This window comes from Vigna umbellata, chromosome 8, assembly GCF_029865625.1.
Source record: "Vigna umbellata cultivar VRB3 chromosome 8, Vumbellata_1.0, whole genome shotgun sequence".
Lineage (NCBI taxonomy): Eukaryota > Viridiplantae > Streptophyta > Magnoliopsida > Fabales > Fabaceae > Vigna > Vigna umbellata.
The window spans coordinates 45127380-45147463 of NC_142172.1; the positions used below are offsets into that span (position 1 = coordinate 45127380).

Below are 20084 nucleotides of genomic sequence, written 5' to 3' on the forward strand. Positions count from 1 at the left end.
TATTCTTTCTTTATTGTTTATCTTATTATTTAATCATTTTTTTATTAATTTACATATATTTATTTATCATGATGTGAAAAAGTAATAATGACAAAAAAAGTACATTTTATAGTATTAAAAATAAAAATGTCAACTTATATTATTGGATAAATAAATAGCAGGCATCTAAATCATTTAAACATTACACAAGAACATTACAATTTTTCTAATGTTCTTTATATATATATATATATATATATATATATATATATATATATATATATATATATATATATATATATATATATATATATATATATATATATGTGTGTGTGTGTGTGTGTGTGTTTATATCATTAATACAAATTTTGTACACTGTGATGGAATAACAAAAATTGACATATGTGATATAACTGTCTTTTGAAAAATTATCATAAAGATTATACTTATAATTTTTCGTATTAATACACATTCTTCTTCTTATTAGTATATAAAAATCAAACCTATTATTTAATTAATAGTATTAATTAAATAATCATACTTAATGATTTATTTCAAAGTTTTAAACATAATTCTTAATACTATAAATAAATATTCCAAAAAAGATATAATTAACGAAACTATAATTACAGTTTCATACTCACTGAAAACAAAGTCGACAATAAAATAAAAATCTATGTTCATAAACCGATTTAAAAACGTAGCTAAGTTTAAAAAAATAATTACATTTGTGTGATTTCTATTATAAATTTAATAACTTAATATAGAATATTTAACATATAAAATTATATTTTTAATAAATAAAATAAAATTTAATTCTCTATAATATTTATCATAAGAATTATGAAAATAAATCAAATAAACAATAAGAATAACTTGAATTATTTATTTAAAATTTATTACACTCAATAGTTTCACATTTCTTAAAATTTAAAATCAAATATAGTTGAAGTATTTCTTTCTTCTTTCAATCTTCAATATGTTTTTTAAGGATAAAATGGTGAAGCCGGCTAACAATAATAAATGCAATCCACATTAATTTCCGTCACAAAATATATGATGTCTCTTCCAATATAAACCAATTTATTAATCTGGTCAAATTTCACTACCTCATTACAATTTGAAGTTTCCACTAACACATATTGATCTAAATCTGAGTATGCTCTTAAGAGTCGAAGTTTGACTTATAATGTGTAAAATGAACATTTGATATGAAACGACATATTCGAATACCCAAGGCAGGTGCATGTACATAGGTGATGTTTTATTCTTGTAAGCTTTTGTTTTATTCTATGGTAAAGTTATGTTCATTCATGAGATAGTTAACTGGGAAATTAAGGCATAGATTTTTTTTTTTTAAAACAACAATTGTACCCTTCAAGAAGCATTTAATAGTGAATAAAGCCTCTTCATCCATTAATTTTACTGTTCCGGTACGGGTCAAGTCACCTAAATCCTGCACAATTTTCTCCATACACTTGTGCACCGACCGAAGGTGTAGCTGTTATAGGTGCTCTGATGCCAAAGTCAGTAATAGTCCGATCGGTAAGTTAAGTGCGGTAATAAATGCATAATTAATGAATTTGTCTACTTCTCATCGTTGACCTGTATTTATAGTTTTGGTGGTGGATTTTGAATTAGCAAAACATTAATCATGGTCCAATCCACAGTCTCATCATCCTTAATTGGTGTTTTACTTTAATAATGTTCGGAAACCTACCCGTCTCAATCCAGGGTCACCATACAATTACATATTAATTATATTTGGTTTTTGAGGAGAAATTACAAAAGGATGTGTGAATAAGAGCAGCTACATACTAAGTCTGCTTTCTAATGCACCCACTCACCCACTTGTTTATTTCCACTTTTATAACTAGCTCAACTCTTTTATGCACGCGCTTAAACTCATTGATGGTGTTAAATTGGTATATTGAAAAAGAAGAACAAAACACCATACTCCTCATAGCATCTATTCTCACACGGATTACACACGAGACACAATACAACACAACGGACAACGGACCCTTCTACGATCGATTCATCAGAACAATAATTAAATAACACAAAAAAAACTTTCTAAGTACAATGCCACACCTCCATATCGTCCTGCAGATAGGAGATCAAATAATTGGAAGAAAAAATCCACAATTTTATAACTCCCTCCCATTTCTAGAAACGTTTTGTATCCAAAGCAAGCTTTTATAGCCGCAGATTCATTTCCACAGCACAATAATACACAAACAACCCTTTTCGCCTTTCACATCTAAAATATATCGTTTCGTGCCTCACACGTGCGTTCGAACTTATTCCACCACTTGCTATTGCTACACTATTCTTGTCATTATAAATACCCTCATAGGCTCTCCATACTTCCTAAAGCAGCCTTCGTGTCTTGACACATTTTGTTGTACCAGACAGTACTGCAATCATTCACTTATTACTTATTCCGTTTCTTGCAGCTAATGGTTAGAGGAGGCATCACCAAATCAAACTTGTTGCTTCTGGGGTAACTTTTCTCATCTCCTACATAGTTTTTACCATTTATCAACATCATAGTCTTTCTGTCTGCTTTCAATACAGTATTTCCACTCAATCAAACACCGATTTGGTGAATTCATGGAGAAGATGTTTTATAACCTTTTCAGACTTTTTTTTTTCTTTTTTTCTTTTTGTGGAGAAGTTGAAAAGATCAAGCTTTAACTGCAGGGGAGCTAAGAGAGCAAAGAGTGGACGAAACAAATTCTCTGGTACTGCTCAGGCTTCTACTGCAGAAAGCTCTGCAGAAGTCTCAAAGACTGGTAGGAGGATAGAGGATTCCTCTTGGTGGGTCCCACACCCACGCACAGGAATTTACTTCCCGAAAGGACATGAGTGGGTGATGGAAGATGTTCCAGAGGATGCAGCTCGTTTGAACCAGATATTTTGGTTCAGAAACGTTGATGGTGTTGACATCCCCAAACAACAACCTTAGTGTCCCACAACATTCTACTGATCCGAAATCATGTACCTGTGTCACACATTGTTAACCCTTCCTACGAACTTGAAAGTATAAGAATATTATACATAGATAAGTACTCGGAATAATAGTCTCCAAACATGTAATAATTTCTGCTGGTTGAGGACAACACTGTCGTGTTCTTACACTCCCAACCATGCATGAGCAAGATGATTATATATATCATAGCAAGTTTATTATTAAACTATATGTATCTGTAAAAGTCTCTTACCTTTTTCTTTTTCCTTTTTTTTTTAGTTGCTATATGGTACAGTTACGGAGTACGAACAGTCCACATAGTTGTGAGCACTTGATAAAGGAGGCAATATTGATCACTAAAAGTTCATGATCGATTCCAGATATGATTCTGGTTTACGTTTTACATCACCAACTTTTGTGTTATATGTATGTTGAAATTGTCCTGAAGGAATCGTTTATGAAAGCCTAGTTTATGGTGCAGCTTGGGCTTTGTGTTGCTCCATTACCTGAGGCCATTGCTTCTGAGCCGGAGTGTGGAATATTGAATGTAACAGGAAAAAAATGCGTTTTTAATCATGAAAGCATTTATGCTAGATTCCATTGTTATCTATCTCACAGTAGATTTCTTCTGGTGTAGTACTAAAGAAAACAAATGATGAATATTAAACTCATTACACAATAATTTTTGTCCCATGTATCTATCTAATACATCAGATTGATCTAAGGACCAATATATTTTAACCATTTTTTTTAATAATTTTTTTACAAGAGACTACGTGCACTATTTTATTGGTCCGTATATTTGAAACGGACCAATCACAAGCTACCACGTAAGTTGTTGTGAAAAAATTGTCAAAAAAAAGTTGTTAAAAAGTTATTTTCCTTTGTGGAAAATGTTCTTTTCACCATCTCTTTTACCAATTTTTTAACAACTTTCTATATGATAGCTTGTGATTGGTCTCTTTCAAATATATGGACCAATAAAACAGTGACACATAATTTATTGTCAAAAAATTATTAAAAAATAGTCCTTATTCTTATCATAAGTGATTTCTCAAAAAACTTTCATTACAAAATTGAACTTGATATAACTTTATATTTTGATTACTAAATTATTTAAGGTTTTATTTTTAAAATTTTGAAGATGAGCAAAGAGTGATATTGTAAATAGAGGTCTTCAAAATTTAACCACATAATTTAAACCAAATTTAAATTGTTTTATCTATTTTTTCTTTAATACAACAATTTACTTTTGAATTTTGTTTGCAACTGAAGAAAAAGAATCATATTTTTTATTATTTTTAAATATAACATATACGTGTGTGTATACATATAATATATATATATATATATATATATATATATATATATATATATATATATATATATATATGTATGTATAATATTTCAAATATAATATTTTATATTTTGAGTTAGTTAACAACATAAAACAGTTCCCAAATTTTGTATAGTTTGATTCTCTTGTATTTTAAGTGTATTAATATTTATTAAAATATTATAATAAATTTATAATGAAAAGTTTTAAGTATAAGATTATGTTATTTATTTATGAATACTATATCAAGTTAAATAATGAATATGATAAATATATAATGAATATGAATAACGGTTCATAAATCTATTTTATCAACCGTTATTATAGAAAATAAAAATAAAAATTATGAAATACTTTTGTATATGATAAACATTCTATAACATATACCTTTAAAATATTAATACCTTATATTTATTTTCAAAACTAATTCTTATTCTCGGAACAAGTTGTTAACATAACGACAAAATGGGAAGGGGAGGGCTTTCTTTGTCTGTAATGCGTAGGCAAGTTTCATGCAATTGATCTTTGAGCATGATTAATGTCATAAACTTCTTTTCTTACAATTTTATAAAGCAGAATGCTAATGATTAAGTTATTACTAATAATTATTGATTCTATTATAATTAATTTAAAATAATTAACTCTTTAAATTAAAATAATATAAATTTGGACATTGTACTTGATAACATATATAATCATGAAACATAAAACTTATACTTAATCAAATCTTTCGTGTAACTTAGCATCACTCTCACCAGTATATTTATCTACTCAAGCCATTATAAAAATAATTGTAAAAGAGAAACACAAAAAAAACACACTAAAAGATATAGGGTAAACTAGAAATAATTTTAAACATAGATATTTCATAATTTTTTAATAATATACTACCTAAAGACATAAAGCCAACAAAAATTAGCATTTATCTATACCGAGAGCACAAAGTATTCCTTATGATATAATTATACAAAACTTAATTCTGGATTTATGCATTGAATTATTGAATTGGAAATTAAAAGTCGTATACATGTGACGAGATTATGAAACATTTGTTTTGATCGACTATGTTAAACTTCACGGTCACAATCTCATCATGATAGTGTGAGTTTGCTTATAGTGTATCCAAAAAAAGAGTTTCCCATCATATGAGCCTTCTTTAACTCTTATCACCTAAACTTCATGATCTATGAGTCAAATGTCTAGTAGAGGTTACCATCGTTCATGATGTGTATCTCCAATCAATGCATAACATTAAATTAACAAGTACAGTATTTTTCCTATATAATCACAAATCTAATACAAATCACTGATTCAATATTTCTTTCTCATTCACCCACTTTCCTACTCTTACAAACATAACTACAAATAGATTTGTCCAACGAGAGTAAACTCATCCAACTATTAAGTCTTCCCTGACTCTTCGCTAAACTTGAATTTGGCTTTTGATCTCCATTGATTCTCTACCAAACTCAAATTTAGCACTGGTTTAGTAGAAAACATGTTTGCCCAACGAGTCTATCTAACGTCAACACATAATCTGCATTTCAAACAATACCTTTAACTTTATGAAGTATACTCATATTCATTATAGTAAAAACAAACTATTTTTTTTATAACATAACACATTATCAATAGAGGTATTAATTCACATATTCAATCCAAATTTACGTATCAAAAGATCTTATTAACACGAGATGACAAATTTATAATTCAACCAATTTCACACGTCAAGCAAAATTTATTTATAGGCAAAATTAAAATGTACCAAACAATCTAACTCAATCAAAAGTGCAAGACTTAAAATTAGTTTCTCTTATCTTTGTTACACTACCATTTTCATTAAATTGTTCCTTAGAGTTATATTCTCAACAAACTGATTTAACTGCGATTAAAAATCAAACATACATAGATTAATTTTGAGCGTATTTGAGTTAGTTACCTATAATCACTATCAAGTCAAATAAACAAAAACAACTTTAAGAGTTAAAAAGTAATTTTATTTTGTTGGTGGATGTATAGTAAAGTTTTTCACTATGAACATTTGAATCGTATTTGATTCTTAAAAACGAAGATTATACAAAAAGCACAATTCCTTATAAGAACCTAATCATTATTAATTATTATCATTTTTTAACTACACATAATTGAACGTCTCACTATTTTCACACGATATAATACATGGTAAATAAAAATAACATTGATATTAAACAACTGTAAAATGTTAAATAAATAATAGTGACATAATTAAAACAAAATAGGTTATAATATTTATTTTATTAAATATTTTTACATTATAATAAAATTATTAAATAACAATTAATTTAGAAAAAAAATCATTATATTAACTAAGTTATATATTAATTTATACACTAAAAATTATCGTTATTTTAAATATTTTTTATTATTAATAAAAAATATAATTAGTTTACAAATCAAAAGTCTCAATTAATTTCTATTCAATTTTTTACTTTATTTTTTAAAAAATTTTCTTTATCATTTGTTTTCTCCTACTTATTTTTCATTAAACATATCACTAACTTCGTGTTCACTTTAGGATAATCAATGCACGGTTGGTGAGAAAGGAAAATGAAGAAAATGGATGAATTTATCTTATTTGGGTGGATTTGTGGGTGGGGATGTGGATTAAAAACAATCCCTCATAAGTAGGAATGACAATGGGTCGGGTCGGACATAGATAGTGTCACCCGCAACACGATTCGAAAAAAAAAATTACCCACTATCTAATCCACTACCCGCATGAATACCTGCATCAAAAATACCTGCGAATATTTTAAAACCGCGAATACTTGCAAATATTTAAAAAAATATATTTTTATAAGTTATTAAAATAAAATTACAAAATTATATAAAATATAATATAAATTAAATGAAATATAAATTAAAATTAAATTTTAATTAAATTTAACCTTATAAAATATAAATTAATTTTAATTTTAATCACATTTAACATAATAAAATATAAATTAAATTTTTATTTATATTTTTTGCAAGTAACAGATATCTACGGATAGTAAATATCTCCAAGTACCAGCTATCCGTCGTGGATTTTATCTGCGAATATATGTAGACACGGAATTTTTTTATCAGATAGAAAACAAAATTACAAAATAGCCATTGCTATTAATGATACTATGCTCTATTGATGTGAATATGAGAAAAGTTGAAAATGTGAATAATTGATAATGAAGAAAGTACATGTAGTTAATAATAATAATAATAGTAATAATAATAATAATAATAATAATAATAATAATAATAATAATAATAATAATAATAATAATAATAATAATAATAGTAGTAATAATAATAATAATAATAATAATAATAATAATAATAATAATAATAATAATAATAATAATAATAATAATAATAATAATCTTAGAAAATATATTGTTTTAATTATTTTATTTAAAAAATATTTTTTATTTTTTTTCTCTTTATAATATTTTTTTTATCAATAAATATATTATTAATAAATATTATTTATATTATTGTTATCATATTTTGATAATTTTTATTTTTTATAAATTTAAATATATTTTTTTTGTTACATTACATATGTCAAATTTTATATTATTTTTTACAAATTTCACTTTCAATTTTACTTTCACTCACCCACAAATCCTTTGAAAAATACAACACTCAATTTACTCTAAAATCTTTAAAATACATCTATTTCGTCTCCTCAAATCCACCATTCAAAGTAAGCACACCCTTCTGGTGATACTTTATGAAATCTACCTTGCTAAAAAAATGTCCTTCTTATGGAGATACTTTATGAAATCTACCTAACTGGCTATAGAGGCAAAAAGAGACATTTTGTTGAAACTTGGAAGCGTTGTGTTATCAAATATTCGAAATTGCATTGTCGTTTCGTAATGTCATATCAGGCCAATTTTCTCGACACGCAGCGTAGATGTTTCAGAGAATTTTTTCTGTTTTTGACTGAAATAGGGACCAAAGTGATTAACACTAAAAAAAATGAAGCCTTATCTTCTAACAAAATATCTACAACCTTATCTTTTCGTTTAAGTCTAATACTTCATTTCGATGATATGAAATAAAGTGAAACAGGAAAAAATTAGAATGAAAAAATACCTTCGATAAGTTAAAATAAGATATAAATAAAATAATAATGAAATGATTTTATTTATTATTCCAGTTAAATTATTATTATTATAATAGAAAAAATAACTCATAATCAATTCTAAGATCAGTATAATTTATTATGTAAAATAATATTTTAAAGCATTTATTATTTTAATATCAAAACGATTATACTGAAAAATAAAACAACAAAGACATGGATTACAAATTAATTACATCTACCAATTGTCATACAAGTAATTTTTTATGCGATTTATATTTTTTTAACTATTTTTTTGCGTCCATTGAATTGAAATATTTTTTGTGTGCAACCAATAGAATTCTTTTTTTAATCATATTTTTTATGATACATTTATAGAATTCCTTTTACTGGATCAGTTTTAATCCAAATTTTACAGACTTACGTGATACTTAAAATATTAATTATTTAAAAATAAATTTGTAAGAAAATCATGTACACAAAACGTAGTTGTGAAAAGTATAAGGACTGTATACATAGCCTAAATATATTTATTTATTTTGTATATTTTATTTATTCATTTTAATTAACAACTTTGTAATTAAATCAGTACTGTACTAATTAAATAATTCATCTAATTTAATAACACGTTTTTTGGTAGTTTGATGTGACCGTTTAAGCTATTATACCTCGCTGTTATCCACGAGTCATCAATAGTAAATTTTAATATTAATAGATGTTCTTTCAATTCAATAACTTATATTTTTATATACATTAGAAATTTAATATATAAATATACAGTAACATTGTAATTGAAAGAAAATATAAATTACTGTTATATAATAGTAAAACAATATTCGAAAGTAAAATTGAAACAGTTTTAGATCAATACGTTGCAGTTGTGAATCATTTTCGTTTTTTCAAATGGCTCCCAAACTTAACAATAACAATATCTTTAGTGTCTAACAAGTTACATTACAAACTATTATTAGACAAAATCATTAAAATATCTTTTTTTTTAGTTTCTCTATTTAATCGATCATTTCAATTTCCCAGAACTTTCTCGGAAAAAAAGAGATTGGATGAACGAAGAATCGCAGGCTGTGCCGCTTCTTCATCGAACTTGCCATTGCCTTTGACCCTTCTATCTTTCCGTTTCCTTTTTCTCCATCTCTTCATCACTCTCCATTCGCTCGTCGAAACAGGAACATTGAATCGTGATTCGCTGTGTATGACGAGCGCTTCGGAGCTATTCCACACCAGAAGGCATCGATTGGGACGAAATTCTATCGATCTAGGGTTCGACACAGAACTCCAAGCCGCCGATTCTTTCCGCCGTCGCCACCACGTCCGCCGCCTCCGTCACCACCCGGTATATTCATTTTCCTTTTGTTATTGCCCTATTCCGCATATCAGTTGCCGCAATTGAAAGTTGAAATTTCTGAAGATTTGTATGCATAGTATCTGTTGAATTGTTATTAGGAGCGGAAAGTTGATATGATATTATTTTTGTGGCTGCGATTAGATTTTTAATGAGGTGAATTTTGTGGTCGTTAGGAGCGTGCATCTGATAGAGCCGGTGGGAGGTATCGACGGTCTTTTGTAAATGATAGCGTTGATTCCGAAGAAAACGTAAGAGGCAGTCTTGGAGGGAGTAACAGTGAGAGGCTACCCGTGGGTGTGGTTCTTGCACGGGCCAGACTCATTCAGAGGTTGAGAGGGGAACCTCTGTCTAGAAACAGGTGTGCTTTTACCTCTTTGTATGTTAATGTATCTACATTATGTCATTGCCCCACCCTGAAATAAATATATTAATTGCTTGGTCCGGAAAATTTTCATTTATCATTTTTTTTTTCTTTATTTGGAAGTTTTTAAAATAGCACATTATGATGTACCCTTGTAAGCATCCTTTTCATCTATGCACGGATATGGATATTGGATGACATTGTAATAGTCTGTCTTCATTAATCGTGGTCGTGATTTTACTAGGTAATCGAGTTCTATTATCCCCGTGACACTAAGATCAAGTTAAACTTTGTTTTGAGATGCTTATCTCTTTACCAAACTTGATCTGATTATTTAATATTGATAAGTGTGGCTATGATGTTAATATGACAATTCTTTCTTGATGTCGTTGCTTAAATGTCCAGTTGATACCCTCTTGGGCACACATTAACTTATTTCCTTTGTTGCAAAACAATCCTTGGGGAAAAAAAAGAAAATCCTTAATTGCATATGGACAGTTGGTTTTGTTGTCTTTGATGCATTGTCGCGATGTGTGTGCAGACCATGCTCTACGTATTTGCTATAATATTAGAACATGTGGAGACTACTCTTTTGGTCACCGTGTTGATGCCTACTTTGCACACCGAGCCGTTTACTCTGGATTCAATTTTATCTTTAGGGAACTAATCAACGGTTAATTTTTCTATTCAAATGAATACATGCAATTATTTGTCTCTTGGTTACTAGCCAAGGGTTTGGCATTAGTTGAGCTTCTCATAGCGCACACTTGCTTCATGTAGAACTTATCAACTCCTGAAGGAGATGCTGCTCTAATAGTAGCTAATAATAAGATTTTTTTTTATCTTCTTTCATACAACGATGTATCGTAATAGATGCTCCAACTGATGTCGCGGTCGAAGTTCTTAGTGTATTCTTGATTATTATTGTTGAAAAGATCAGCAATTGCCCTTTTATTCGCTGATGGAATTGTGTTTTATTTGTTTCCTTAGGCAACATGTAGATTCATGGGGTGAGGATCGGGAAAGTGAATCATCACATGAAGTTGCAACTCAGGCCACTCTAGTTACTGACTTGACTTCACAGATGGGAAGGTCCCAGTTCTTGCAGGAACTACACAAAAAGCCACCAGGGCTTACTCAGGAGGCCTTGGACTGTTTGGATCAGGAAGTTTTTAGCAGCAGCGAGGCAGGATTGGATTCCAGGGTAATGCAGGACTGTAGTATATGCTTGGAAACTTTCACGGATGGAGATGAGCTGATACGTCTGCCATGTGGACATAAATTCCATTCTGTTTGCTTGGATCCATGGATTCGCTGCTGTGGAGACTGCCCATATTGTCGAAGACGTGTAGTTCTAAATACTCACTTACCACAATACGACCATGAGTAATTGGTTTTTTATTAATTGACTTTGTCTTGTTCCGTGTTTGTATGAAAGGATAAGAATACTGTAATGGAGCTGTTTTTTTGTAACCATGTTGTATCTTATCACGAAATTATGTAGTTTTTCTTTCTCTCCTGGTGACAATGGGAAAGATATGGGTGTCTAAATAAGACCCTATTGTAAGACGTGTTCTTGTAACCAGTCCCGTACATAGTAATTTTAATATTTGTATTCCTGACCAGAAACTTCTTATTCATTTGTTTGAATATTCATTTATTAGAATACGGTTTGTTGTAACAGTTTTGTTTGACGAATTAATAAAAGGAAATGTTATTTAAACCATTTCATGAAAAAAAAAATCAAGTGCAAATAATTTGTTGCAAGCGCATATGTTGAATATGGATCCACAATGTGAATTTCATAAATAGAGCCGAATCATAGCCCAATAATATCTGTGTACCTTGCTCTCATGGACTGGACTTGTCGTTAGCAAATATGAAGAAAGTAAACGAAAGTTTTCAAGATCCTATTTTCATATTATATTTATATATTATTTCGAGTGAGTATATAAGATGATCGTATTTTATAAATAAATTTATCTCACAGATATAATATATTTTAAAATTTGATAAACAATACATTAACCTGAAAAATAATTAATTTTTTTTCGTAAAGTATGAGAAACTATAGATATATAAAAAATTGATGTGATTTTATATTAAAGTATACAAAAGTAAAAAATCAAATATTCGTTCAGTAGTAAATTTAAGCGTGTTTAATAAGTTTGTAAAAAAAAAAGGAGTTTCAAATGATCCTTGAGGTCTTGTGAAGGTTTAAAATTTAAACCTATGTATGCTGATAAATATTTAAATTATAAAAAATCTATAATTTGATTATAAAAATCAACTAAATTTTATAGAATATTATTAATTCTATACTCAAATCTACCACTGGTTGAATATTTACGACAGAAAAAAATAAACAAAAGATTTAACATCATTATAGAAAATGAATTTTAGTTTAATGTATGCGAGTAAATAATGGTATAAATTTTTTTAAAAGTATTGAATTTTGTTTTTGTGCAAAACATTGAATCACTTTTGTCTTTAAATTATATTAACGAAAGAATATAGTCCACGTTAAAAAATTTGTTGATGTGATAACACAATTTTATAATTATATATATATATATATAATTTAATATTGTGTTACTATTTTTTTCTATTTTAATTCTTATTTCTTTTTCTTTACCTTTTTTTTTCCTTTTATGGTAAATTCAATATACAAAACATAAATTCCACTGTTCCAAGTAGTTTTCATGATCACAAATAATATTTATTTATAATTTAAAATATATTTTTTTAGATTTTATGTTCTCCGCATACATATCCAAAAATTATAGAAAGGTGCAAAATAAAAAGGAAATTCAAATATTTTAAGGAATCAAACAATCTATCATATCTATATTACTTTGTTATTTAAAGAAAATTAAAAATATAATTTATATTAAGATAAATGAGAAATTCCTTTTAATACTTCCCTCGGTTAAAATTTTCTTTTTATCGACAATCATTATTTATTAGTATTTTATTAATGGAAGAAGTTAATGAGTAATGTTACACAAATTAATAAATATGTAATGTTCATGTAGCAATATTTAAAATCTATCACATCCAATATTTAATGTTAGATGTGATGATTTTATTACAATATTTGAAAACTACCTGCCAGTTTCACTTCAAACAGCTTCTAACTTTTGTAGATTTGTGTTTCACTCACAATGTTTGCAAAGTAGCAAACAAAAAATACATAAGATAAAAACAGATATTTAATTTTATAAAACTAAATGTACTATAGATTAAATGTATAAATAACATCTATTAGGGTAGGGTGGTACAGACACGGGAAGTGCTGTACCAAAAGAAACTGAATAGAAAACATATCATTGAAAAATAATGTATGGAATTAATTTATCTTGTAGAGTTAATGTTGAGTTTATCTTCGTCTTCCTTCTCCATACCGTCTCCATAAATTAAATTTGGGTGTTACTTCTACTCTCACAAGGCATGCGAAATCCTTTATTATCTCCTTTACAAAATTACTGATACAAAATTTTCATTTGAAACTTAATTTTTAGGTTTAATACGTATTTTGGTCCCTCTTTTCGTAAGGTCTGTTCAAATTGGTCTTACTTTTTTTCAAAAATTCACTAAGATCCCACTTTTCGCAAAAACGATGCACGTTAGTCCTTTTTGGTTACGGCGTTAAAAAGACTAACGGCACAGCTGCCCAGCTGGCACAAAACTGATGAGCTGTACATTTTTCGTTGAGGTGGCACTGTGAATTGGTGATTCATCCTGAAAACATAGGATTCATGGTTGTTTTTCCCAAATTAAAAGTTAGGGTTTGTTGGTTACAGGCCTAGCACGAACAACAGGGTCTGGTGTGATTTCAACTCCAGACACCTTCACGACATAGTTCACATCAGCTGTATAAATTTTCAATGGAATCGAAGACAGAAACAGAAGTTATCAACAAATTGGGTCCGACTACAATTTAATCCCCAAAAATAAAGTGTAAAATTTTAATATGGGGGATCAATGTGAAGGGCGAAAAAAATCAGAATTGAGGGGTACAATTTGAAAGAGAATAAAAGAGAGAGAGGAAGTACCGCAGTATCCAAAGGTAGTAGCTTGAACGTTGGCAAATGAAAGGGTAAGGATGAATAAGCATAAAAGAAAGTTGAGCTTTGGGTGAAGCTGAAACTCCATGGAAAATGTTTTTGAAAGATATGGAACAAGTATCAGGATGCATGTCTTTGTCATACGACCTGTTTGGTTGGATAGAAATTGGAAGAGGAGAATGGATACACTGTTAGGCTTCTTCCCCTTTTTTAGAAATAAAAAAAAAAGCAGGTTTGAAGGTTCGATTTTGTAACTGGATTGAATCACCAATTCACAGTGTCACCTCAACAAAAAATGTACAGCTCATCAGTTTTATGCCAGCTGGGCAGGTGTGCCGTTAGTCTTTTTAACGCCGTAACAAAAAAGGACTAACGTGCATCGTTTTTGCGAAAAGTGGGATCTTAGTGAACTTTTGAAAAAAAGTAGGACCAATTTGAACAGATCCTACGAAAAGAGGGACCAAAATACGTATTGAACCTAATTTTTAATTCGTTATGCGACATAAAGAACCTTCATCTATTCATCTTAAATAAAGGTTTTGTTTCAATTATCAGTAAGAGAGAAGCTCGTGATTAGAATTCCTATCCCAAAAAAAATCTTAGATGAATTCCAACTAGAATTTAATATCTATCTCTCAATTTTCGTTGTGGATATCATCGAGACAACTAAAGGATTTTTTTAGAAAAGTATTCCAATAGCAAGTTTCTTCCTTTTCGTGATGCCGAGACTGATAATTAGACAATGAGAACAAAACCGTTAGAAGGACTTGAGATGATAAAGATGAATAGATGAAGGTTTTGTGTCACAACGAATTAGAAAATTGAGTTTCGAATAAAGACTTTGTGTTAAGTATTTTGTGAACAAAACAATAAGAGATTATACATGTCTTGTGAGAGTGGGAGTAGCAACAAGGGATTTAGCTTGTGAAAATGAAAATAATAGTCTAGACAGGTGTGACGATAAGGATGATAAGATCTTGATCAACGAAGACAAATTTAATATTAAACTCACAAAAAAGATTAATCTCATACATAGAATTTAACTAATTTAATATAACCTGAATTTAATATTTTAAAATTTATATTTAACCATTTAATGTATTAGATTATAGGTTAATTTGGTCAAATATTTTGAATTACAAATTTATATTAAATTAAATTTTTAATGAAAAATACTTTTATTTTAAATAAATAACATAAATAAAATAAATTTGTAACTAAAAAATAATATTATAATTTTAGTAATGATTATTATAACATACTATGATTTTATATAATTTATTGTCAAATTTTAATAAGATAGTTTCATATTAAATTAAAATTTGAAATATAAATATTGAATTTGAATTTGAATTAAGTCAACTATTCATAAAGTTTCAACCTCTAAACTCGATCGCATTTATTCATATTATTTATCTAACATTATCTGATATCCCATCTTAAATTCATGGATTTAATTCATGGATTTGGTGGGATTGGATCGAATAAGATTTTTTTTTTCTCAGTTCTAATATCCGTAACCTAAACAAAAAGAAGACCTAATTCCATTGGATTAATAATTTATGTGTTCCTAAACTTCACTTCCAACAAACAACAATAATCATCATGCTTCACCCTGTCTACTGTTTATCGCATTCTCTGCAAACATATCATTGATTGCTCCAATAAATTACGGCTTAAAAACTATTTTCAATTTCTTTGGGAGAATAAAAAGTGACGTTAAATCCCTAGATTAAACAGGAAAAAAAAATAATAACCCGTGGGAAAATTACTATTAGTAGTAATGTGAATTTTATAGAATTGTTATTTTATTTATATATTATTTTTAATCAAAGTAAACAATCCTAGATGAAACTTTTTTATGGGTCGGAAAAATACATTTTTGGAATTATATCGAGTGTAATAAGATTAAAAAAGCATAAATAATTACTATTTATTATTTTATAATAATTAAGAATATTTAATGATCTTGTAGCATTTTTCATGAAAAAACAAATATTAAATGTTAAATGATACATATTTTTTAGGAATTTTTATATAAATTTTAATAATTTAAGCAACTATCTAAATAACAAAATAAAAAAATATGAGGATTTAATTAATGGAACGCGACATCGTGTTTCCCATTCCAAGTTTGGAGTATAGACGGAAGTGTTGTCGATTACGCGTTACGAAGGAAAGACAAAACCTAAAGGAAGAAGTCAACCTGTGTGTTGGTGTTGGTGTTGGTTACATCTTATTAATGATAGACAAGAGCACAGCACAGACATTCTAAAGTGAGGCACTGTTCTAATTAAACCAACAAACCAAATCATTCCTGAACTTTAAGGTACATTATAACTCCGTTACAGACAAAAGAATTTCGCCTACTTTTATTATCTTTTTTTATCGTTTTCTTAACAGAAGTTATCATTATTACATTGTATCTTCAATTATTCACATTTTACAACTAAAAAAAAAAATGACTTGGCTTATATTATTTTAGTAGAATATGTTAATTGTTATCAAATAAAAAATAGTTTAATATCAAATGTGTAAAGCTTTAAAAAATCATATGAAATATATTAAAATATTTTATTAAAAAATAAATTCATAATTGAAATTTCAATAAAATGAAATTAATTTTGTAAAACTTTTGAACTCTCCAAAATAATTTCTCTATTTTCTCTCTAAATTTTTAACTTTACATTTTGTATATGTCAATATTCAATTATATTCTATGATTTTAAGAACAACTAATCCTTTTGACAATATTTCTCAGTAAATAGGTTTTTTTTTATTCTTTTCATTAAACTAATGTTTAATTTTATTGCCGTGAGCTCCATGAGATTTGGAGGTGATATTAGGTTGCCCAATTTAAATCTCTAATATTTTTGTGATTAATTTGAATTTTTTTTTGTGTATATAGAATTATATAAGAGTTTTATGTGTGAGATCTCTGCGAGTAAAGAATTTTCATTTGAAATAAGAAAAAGTAGTTTATTTACAATGAATGAATTTCGAATGGATGAAATTGAAATTGTTGTTTAACTAATGAATTGATTAAATTTTAAAATTTTATTTGTGAAACTGATTTAATTATGTTACTAGGAATGCATGAGTATACAAATTTATGCAGGTGTGCTTAGGTGTGTGCATGTGCGTTACTTTCAATGTTTCAAATATAATGTAAATATATATTTTAATGATTGTGCTTAATATCTTAAATTGTGATACTTATATTAGTTATTTTAATATGCTAATATAAAAGGTTACAAAAAAAAATTCTTGCTTTAAATATCTTTTAGTTATTTTTTGGTTGTAGGTTAAATTATTTTTTAATAGAAATTTATTTATATTTTTATAGTTAATATTGACAAATATATATCTTTAACTAATAGCTGTTGAGATTTTTTAAGTATTAATTGCAAGTTTACTATCATTAATGAAATGTTTTTGTATTATTGTTGGCCTATATTATTATTTTAATTTTTTTTAGTTTATAAATTTTTAAGGAAGTTCAATAAATTTGAAGATGACAAGTAAACAAAAAAAATCACATTCAAAACTAAAATTTAACTTATTATATAAACTCTTAATTTAACTAATATAATAAGTATTTATTATATAGAACCAATATAATAGATTTATATTTCACTACAAAAGTATCTGCACTCATTATATTTGTATAATTAATCATCCCTTTTTTTCATTTTTTTTATCGTGTATATTTTTTAATTTAACAAAAACACAATAGTTATTTGAATAAGTCATCGCTTTTTATTTTGTAATTCACTTTTTTTTCATTGATAAAAAATAATAATAAAATTATTATTATTATTATAAAAGTAAATATAATAATATTGAAAATTTTATTATAGATAATATTGTAAATTTAAAATTATTCTGATATGTTTTTATTATATAAAAAAGTTAATGATTTGAGAGTTTGTCTATTGCATGTCATGGTTTGAGTTAACAAGATTCCAATTTATCACTAAATTGGGTTGGTTTTCTTCCAACCTGAAAACGTGTACATAGGGCCAAGAAGTTGATTGGTGGATTGCTAGCACTTTTTTTGTGTATATATATATATATATATATATATATATATATATATATATATATATATATATATATATATATATATATATATATATATATATATATATATATATATATATATATATATAATTAAGTTACTTAAAGAGAAATTATTTGAAGAAGAAAAAGAAAATACATGGACAATGTAACAGGAAGATAAAGAATCCAATTTAACTAAAAAAGACTATTAATTAGAGACTCAAATGTATACGTTTTTTTAAAATATAGACACTATTTAGTTCTTATAATTTGAACTAAATATTTGAACTTTTTTTTTAATTGAACAAATTAATACGCTTTTTATGAAGAGTTTACTTGCTCTTAGAGCAATGACTTAGTTGTGACAGAAGGGATGATTGTCTCCCAAATTATTATTATTATTATTATTATTATTATTATATATATATATATATATATATATATATATATATATATATATATATATATATGAAACTTTTGAGATTCTGATTGCTTATATGATTTTTTTTGTTAATATCCTTAATGTAACTTAATTTTGTCATGAAAAATATTTTATTTTAATTGTTTTTTAGATTTTTAAATTTAAGATTTTTCACAGTTTTGACCGATTTTACTCTAAATGATAGTACTTTTTACACTCAACCACTAGTATCAAGTGTCACAATTATCATTGCTAACGAAAAGTTATAATTAATTATGCTAACTAAATTCTCTTTCATATTTTTTTACTTTTACAGTAATGTTCTTAATTATTTGAAATGGATTTTGTATCGATATTTCCAATACCCTTAACTTATATTCTTATAGACAAAACTATATATTTATTAATTACGAATGATTTGTTTATATAAATGATTAATCATATAAAGTAAAGTTTAACTGTAAGTTTCGTATGAAGGTAATCCTAGATAAATTATTTTACCTTAATGAAACGAATAAATGTTTGACAGGTAAATATGTTAGTTTTCAAAATGTCCAAAGTTTTGAAATAGATTTCAAAGAACCCAAACACAAAAAATCTTAATCAAATTAGGCTTAAAAGTTGCGTTCAACACCACGAAGTGAAAAACAATAAAAAAAAATAGTTACAAGTCATATCCATTTTACACTAGAATTGTCTTCACCAGCGTCAACAAAACATGTAAGATTAAATTGGAGAAATATATTAGGATCATGTTTGATGATTTTAAATTTTTTGAAAATTATAATTCAATTACTTATTGTAATATTTTTTTCACTATCATAAATTAAATTACTTTAAAAAAACGTAATTAGCATTTAACCAGTGTACACTAAGTTTGATATAATCATTTTATCATAAGCAGAATTTGAAAATTTTGAAATGATTTAATTTTTAACAACTTAGATAGTAAATCATAATTAGATAAAGCAAAACGTTTTTGTCTACTCATACTCTCATTTCTTTTCAATGCACACACTTTTAAATATAATTTTTAAGATTCATCATGAATAGGTGGGAACCTATGTAAGTAAAAACATAAAACAGATGAAAAGGGTTATTGTTTTATTTCCGTTACCGAGGAATATTTAAAATTTTATTGATAATTATTTTTTAATATAAACTACTTTTATTGTAACCTCGTATGTTTAATATTTGTTTATTGTATTGAAATGAATTACTCATGGTTGATTTTTTTTTTATTAAATTAGAAATTTAGACTTTACATAAAATAATGTAAGGTTTGAATGAATGTTACGTGGTTAAAGTATTATAAGTTGAATTCACATTTAATTAAGTCTTAATGATAACGTTTAATTTGGTGTGGGATGAGTTGGCTAAAGAAATTTTGTTCCCACTGTAGTCAATGAAAAT

At 26.9% G+C, this 20084-nt stretch overlaps 2 protein-coding genes across 2 annotated transcripts; both read left to right on the top strand.

Annotated features, from left to right (window-relative positions):
* The first annotated feature begins 2335 nt into the window (after positions 1 to 2335).
* LOC124840313 (uncharacterized) lies at positions 2336 to 3182 on the top strand. Its single transcript, XM_047316356.2, has 2 exons — positions 2336 to 2485; positions 2686 to 3182. The coding sequence occupies exons 1-2, from the start codon at positions 2442 to 2444 to the stop codon at positions 2948 to 2950; spliced, it is 309 nt and encodes a 102-aa protein (XP_047172312.1). The 5' UTR covers positions 2336 to 2441; the 3' UTR covers positions 2951 to 3182.
* Positions 3183 to 9383: 6201 nt separating this feature from the next.
* LOC124840309 (RING/U-box superfamily protein) lies at positions 9384 to 11750 on the top strand. The gene is made up of 3 exons (XM_047316352.2): positions 9384 to 9748; positions 9934 to 10118; positions 11112 to 11750. Exons 1-3 carry the CDS (start codon positions 9608 to 9610, stop codon positions 11509 to 11511), a joined length of 726 nt encoding a protein of 241 aa, XP_047172308.2. The 5' UTR covers positions 9384 to 9607; the 3' UTR covers positions 11512 to 11750.
* The last annotated feature ends 8334 nt before the right edge of the window (positions 11751 to 20084 follow it).